This window comes from Babylonia areolata, chromosome 33 (assembly GCF_041734735.1).
Source record: "Babylonia areolata isolate BAREFJ2019XMU chromosome 33, ASM4173473v1, whole genome shotgun sequence".
In the NCBI taxonomy this organism is placed as follows: domain Eukaryota; kingdom Metazoa; phylum Mollusca; class Gastropoda; order Neogastropoda; family Buccinidae; genus Babylonia; species Babylonia areolata.
The window spans coordinates 6,592,328-6,599,827 of record NC_134908.1 but is presented as its reverse complement, the minus strand read 5'-3'; the positions used below and the strand labels follow the sequence as shown (position 1 = coordinate 6,599,827).

At 45.3% G+C, this 7,500-nt stretch overlaps 1 protein-coding gene across 1 annotated transcript in view; it reads right to left on the bottom strand.

Annotated features, from left to right (window-relative positions):
- LOC143276947 (uncharacterized) overlaps window positions 1-7,351 on the bottom strand; it is a 16,988-nt gene extending 9,637 nt beyond the window's left edge. Inside the window, exons 1-2 of the mRNA XM_076581625.1 lie at window positions 7,267-7,351; window positions 3,656-3,877 (exon numbers count right to left, since the gene is read on the bottom strand). Of these exons, the coding sequence (XP_076437740.1) occupies window positions 3,656-3,754 (99 nt within the window). The 5' untranslated portion in view covers window positions 3,755-3,877; window positions 7,267-7,351. The remainder of the gene's footprint in view (window positions 1-3,655; window positions 3,878-7,266) is intronic.
- Window positions 7,352-7,500: the final 149 nt, after the last annotated feature.

Here is a 7,500-nt window from a genome sequence, read left to right as displayed (position 1 = left end):
GCGCCAAGTGCAGTGCTGCACCACGGGGGCCCTCGGGTTTATCGTCACGTGCGAACGACTAAGAGACGCTCAGTTCGACTTTCCAGTCAGACTTGGGGAGAAAGGGGGAGCGAGAGCGGGATTCGAACTCAACACTCTCACGGACTCTCTGTATTGGCAGCTGAGCGTCTTAACCATTCTGCCACCTTCCTCCTATAAAAAAAAAAATAATAATAATAATTTTTTTTAAAATGCTGGCAAAAAGAAAGAGCAGCGCCACTGCCTTTAAAGAAAAAAAAATCATTTATTTATTTATTTATTCTTGTTCGTGGGCTACGACTCCCACGTTCACTCGTATGCACGAGTTGGAATTTACATGTATAACCTTTTATACCCCCGCCAAGTAGGCAGCCATACGCTGTTTTCCGGGGGTCGCGGGTGTTGTGGAGGGTAGGGGAGGGTGTGGGGGTGTGTGGGGGTGGAGGTGGCGGAAGGGGGGGGGGGGGGGGGTACTTACCGGGTACGTCCTAGTTTCTGTAACTCCCTGAAGGCTGTCAAAGCTACAAAACAGAATTCATGACGCATTATCCTAACCATTTTGCTCCTTTTAGGGCAAACAGAATTAGACCATCCTGGGGACGTCAGCCCTTCTGCTTAACTCTCTCCATACGAACGGCGAAAGAGACGACGTTAACAGCGTTTCAACCCAATTACCATCATCAAAATATTGCAAGTGGAAGGCTCTTATACTGAAGACGTGAATGTTGACAAATACCACAATTCTGACGACGGAAGCTAAAGGTTGGGTCATTCAGACACCCACTGGACATCCGAGGGGTCTGTGTAGAGGAGAAGACAGGAGTGGCCGTACTGAGTGAGTTAATCTATCATCCCCAGGTCACAAACAAAAAAATCGTTAAAAAAAAGATAAAAGAAAAGCTTCAAAACTAAACACAAAATACAGAAAAGGCTATTTCGGCAAATAAAATGGAAGAAAGAACAGCTGGTGCCCATCTTAGTTATTTTTAAAACACCACTACCTGTCGTCAGAGCAAAACAGCACAGTTAGTACATCACAGACTGCGGAAAGGTACAGAGCAAAACAGCACAGTTAGTACATCACAGACTGCGGAAAGGTACAGAGATAAACAGCACAGTTAGTACATCACTGACCGCGGAAAAGTGAAAACAAGTGTCAAGACTTTCTCGAAAAAAGAAAAAAAAAAGAAAAGAAAGGGGAATGAACTGGGAAGACAGAAAAGGCAGATATCAGTGAAGGACGTAATTAAAGAAAAAGGCAGGAAAATAGACAGCAACAGAAAAGAGGAAATTTCTAGCACGGAATTTCCAGAAAGGAAGGGATACTATCTATGTGTACTGAAGGACCTCCAGAGTGGTGATCTGGACGCAACTAGGGTCATTCAGAGGAGACGATTAACCGAGGTCCCGTGTGCACTGCAGCATGCAAATAGCACATGTAAAAGAACCCACTGCAACAACAACAACAACAACAAAAACCAACGTTTGTCCACGAAACGATGATGGACAATGTGAATAAATCCGCAATACAACACAACACAATACAGTACAATACAACACAATGCAATAGAATGCAGTACAACACAATACAACACAACACAACAGAGTACAATACAACACAACACAGCACAGTACAATACAACACAACACAATGCAGTACAATACAGTGTAAAGCAATACAACACAACACAATACAGTACAATACAACACAATGCAATAGAATGCGGTACAACACAATACAACACAACACAACAGAGTACAATACAACACAACACAGCACAGTACAATACAACACAACACAATGCAGTACAATACAGCGTAAAGCAATACAATACAACACGATACAGTACAATACAACACAATGCAATAGAATGCAGTACAACACAATACAACACAACACAGCACAGTACAATACAACACAACACAAAACAGTATAATACAATGGAATAAAATACAGTACAATACAATGTAATACAATGCAATATAACGCAGTACAGTATAGCACAACACAATACACTATAACACGATACAGCACAATGCAGTACAGCAAATTACAACACAACACAATTCAATGGAATACATTTCAACACAACACAACACAACACAACACAACACACACAACACAATGCTATACAATATAACACAATGCAGTACAATGTAGTGTAACGCAACACAACACAAAACGATATAATAAGACATAATGCAACGCAATACAACACGAAACTTCATTATATAATACAAAACGACGCATTGCAATACAACACAATACAATTCGATACAAACACAGTACAATTCAATTCAACACAATACAACACAGCACGACACGACACGATACATTACGTTATAATGCAATCCCGCAACACAACGCGACGCAATACCACCACACCACACCACCATGCCACACCACACCACACACCACCACACCACACCACACCACACACCACCACACCACACCACACCACGCCGCACCACGCCACACCACACCACACCACGCCGCACCACGCCACACCACACCACACCACAACGCCACACCACACCACACCACCACGCCACACCACACCACACCACGCCATACCACACCACACCACACCATACCACACCACACCACACCACGCCACACCACACCACCACGCCACGCCACACCACACCACACCACCACGCCACACCACACCACACCACGCCATACCACACCACACCACACCACGCCACGCCACACCACACCACACCACCACGCCACGCCACACAACACCACGCCACGCCACACAACACCACACCACCACGCCACGCCACACAACACCACGCCACGCCACACAACACCACACCACCACGCCACACCGTACCACACCACAACACCACACCACCACGCCACACCGTACCACACCACAACACCACACACCACCACGCCACACTACACCACGCCACGCCACACCACACCACACCACCAAGCCACACCACACCACACAACATAACACCACACCACACCACAGAACATAACATCACACCACATCACACAATACCATGCCACACCACAAAACACAACATTACACCACACCACGCCACACCACACCACGCCACGCCACGCCACACCACACCACACAACGACACCACACCACACCACACATCACACCAAACCACCACACAGCACAGCGCACAAGCACACCACACCACACAACAACACCACACCACACCAAAACCCAACACCAAACAACACCACACCACGCCACGCCACACCACACCACACAGCACACCACCACGCCACGCCACGCCACACCACACCACACCACACAGCACACCACCACACCACACCACGCCACACACCACCACACCACGCCACGCCACACCACACCACACCACACAACACCTCACCACACCACACAACACCAGACAACACCACACCACACAGCACACCACCACACCACACCACGCCACACACCACACAACACCACACACCACCACACCACACCACACCACACAACACCAGACAACACCACACCACCACACAACACAAGACAATACAACACAACACCACACCACACCATACAACACCACCACCACACCAAACCACACCATACAACACCACCACCACCACACCACACCACACCACCACACCACACCACAATCAGAAGTGTGCACTCACCCACGTCGTACTTAACAGCCCCACGCCGATCAGAAACAGACCCACAAAGTAGAACGATTTGCGCGAACACGCGCAGCAACACCCAGAATTGTTGGACATGGCCCCTGCAGTGGCGAAGACGAAGGATCCTTTCGCCAAAGAATAATCAAGTCCGGGTCGCTGTCGCTGTTTTTTGTTGTAGTCGTTGTTGTTGTCGTTGTTGTTGCTTCGTTTTCCTATTGCCTGCAAAAGTTACGGAGCGTAAAATTAATTAACGACGAAGAATACAATGACAAGAAAACCGGCGATGTCAAAGATGATAACATGATGAATACGCGACCAACACTACTGCTGCTACTGCTGATACTGATGCTGCTACATTTGCATCTGCTGCTATTACTACTACAACTGCTGCTGCTACTACTACTACTGCTACTTGATTGATTGATATGGATACTTATATAGCGTCTATCCTCGGTCGGAGACCAAGCTCTAAGCGCTTTACAAACACGGGGGCATTTACACAACAGGCTGCCTACCTGGGTAGAGCCGACTGACGGCTGCCATTGGGCGCTCATCATTCGTTTCCTGTGTCATTTAATCAGATTTCAGGCACGCACACATACACACTCAGACAAACATGTAACGTTTAACATTTTAAGTGTTTGACCGTTTTGTTTTATTCATCCCGCCAAGTAGGCAGCCATACTCTGTTTTCGGGGGTGTGCATGCTGGGTATGTTCTTGTTTCCATAGCCCACCGAACGCTGACATGGATTACAGGATCTCTTACGTGCGTATTTGATCTTCTGCGTGCGTATACTACACACAAAGGGGGTTCAGGCACTAAGCAGGTCTGCACATATGTTGACCTGGGAGATGGGAAAAATCTCCACCCTTTACCCACCAGGCGCCACTGAGATTCGAACCCGGGACCTTCAGACTGAAATTCCAATGCTTTGACCATTCGGCTATTGCGCCTGTCTACTTCTAACTCAACTACAACTGCTGCTACTGCAGCTTCTACTTCAACTACAACTACTGCTGCTATCACTACTATTACTGTTGCTGCTACTACTTCTACTATTACTTCTGCTACTGCTACTACTTTTGCCGCTACTACAACTGCTGCTGCTGCTATTACTACTACTGCTGCGGCAAATGCTACTACTATTTCTGCTGCTGTTACTACTACTAATGCTACTACTTCTGCCGCTGCTACAACTGTTGGTGCTGCTGTTACTACTACTACTACTGCTACAACTGCTGCTACTGCTATTACTGCTACTGTTGCGGCTGCTGCTGCTATGACTCCTTCGTATGTATACGTACGCAGAAGATCAGATTCGCACGTTAAAGATCCTGTAATCCATGTCAGCGTTCGGTGGGTTATGAAAACAAAGAACATACCCAACATGTACAGCCCCAAAAACGGAGTATGGCTGCCTTCATGGGGGAGGTGGGAGGGGGGGGGTGTAAATAAACAAAACGGTCATACACGTAAAATTTTAAATGTTACATGTTTGTCTGAGTGTATATGTGTGCGTGCCTGAAATCTGATTGAATGACACAGGAAACGAATGATGAGCGCCCAATGGCAGCCGTCAGTCGGCTCTACCCAGGTAGGCAGCCTGTTGTGTAAATGACCCCGTGTTTGTAAAGCGCTTAGAGCTTGGTCTTCGACCGAGGATAGGCGCTATAAAAGTATCAATATCAATAAATCAATCAATCAAAAAATACTGCCAAAACATTGACTCATTTTGGTATCCATGTGTTCTGAGGTTCAGAATATTGTAGGTTTATTCGTGCTGTGTATTCTTCTGTTTGTACTTGAGGGCCAACATTGTCGACATTTTCCGCAGTGGAAACAGTGTGTTGTAATAAAAGTGTAATTATGCAGTAGATGTGTTGACCTGTTACAGTGCATTCGATTTCCAGTCGTATGCAAATGTTCCAAATCCCTGTACACACTACATGGTTATAATGTTCATTTTCTTGATTATAAACACACACACACACACACACACACACACACACACACACACACACACACACACACACACACACACTCACACACACACACACACACACACTCACACACACACACACACACACACACACACACACACACACACACACACACACACACTCTCTCTCTCTCTCTCTCTCTCTCTCTCTCATGCCCAAACTACAGTGACCTTAGGTTGAAATATTGTATAAATAGTTCCAACTCATACTTGACACGGGATCAGCAATGTGCAAGTATTTTGAATGGTGGACTCGACAGTAAACTAAATCTTTCAAAGTTTCTTTTTCTGGCTTTTAAGCGCAGAGACTTAATGAATCATGAATCACTACCAACATCTAGTTAAGGTACGAAAATGATTAATTATGTTTTGCCATTGCCTTATTCAAGTGTCTTCTCACAAGGATGGTCTCTAACTGATACAATGAGGACGAAAGAATTATTTATTCGTTTATTTGTCTATTTGTTTATCTGTCTGTTATTTATCTACTTATTTGTGTGCCTTGTGTAGGTTTCTCTATGTATATTATGTTTGCAACGGGTCACAGGCCTATACGCAATTAAAACATTTGTTCTTGTTCTCTGTTCTCTCTCTCTCTCTCAATGTATGTGGACAGTTTTCTTTACAGTTTCTACGTTACTGGCTTCGCTTACAAAACATGAATATTTTGAGATTTCCTGAACAGGCGTATGAAATGATCTTGCATGAGATACCCCACAATAATGAGGAATAAAAAGGAAATCTGTACTAGTTGGGTCACGGTTAAGTATGTGTAAATAAATTCGCATTTGGCTAACTCAGTTTGTGTTCAGGTCGTTGACCTGACGAATTAAACCAGTTCAGAGTTCTCTCTCTCTCTCTCTCTCTCTCTCTCTCTCTCTCTCTCTCTCTCACACACACACACACACACACACACATATACATATATATATATATATATATATATATATATAAATTATACATTTACATTCATATTTATAGAGAGAAATATGTTTCTTACCATAGTAAGTTCACATACACACACACGCACACACACATAGACACATACATACATACAGAGACAGACAGACAAACAAACTGACAGACTGACAAACAGAGACATACATGCACACAGACAGACAACAGACAGACATGAGAGGTCATATTCACGTACAGAGCAGTGGAATAAACGCGTCACTGTAAATGTCGACCAAGCTGCAAAACGAACTGTACGTCAAAACTGATCGAAGTTACCCCAACCACCCCCAACCCCCCCAAAAGCGTCGAAATTGACAGAAAATGGGTCCGAAGTACAACATCTACTCAAGGGAAACTTCGTCCAAACAATCTATTGCCGTGAAAACGAATCACTGAATTCAGGAGACAAACAAATTAGCCCCACTACCCACAATCGATAAAGATGTCGTAAACGTCGTCTGCTTGCCTGTCTACGTTGTTTGTGTTTTATCTTAATCCGGGCTCTTGCATGCTTTGTCAAGCTGTGTGTCTTTATCAACTCTTATCAAGGTTTGAGATTTCCAGAGGGGGTTTATCAAGGTCTAACGAACAGTTTCAGCAGTCACAGAGGCGAAGTTTGTCCGACAGACAGAAAGGAAATGTCGCCTACCTTTTCTCTTACGTCGCCTGCTGTTGTTCGGTCGCCATGACAGTTCTCTCCGAGGTGGAGGTCACGCAGCACTGCTCACGCGCAGTGGAGGGGGTGGGGATCGGGGGTTGGGGGTGAGGCGGGGGTGGGAGGGGGGGTCGTAATCTTGACACAGGCGCCTGCTATTGTGTACATTTTATTGTTGAGAAAAACGAAGCACGCGGTTGACCGATGATTAATGATTGATGTGGATAC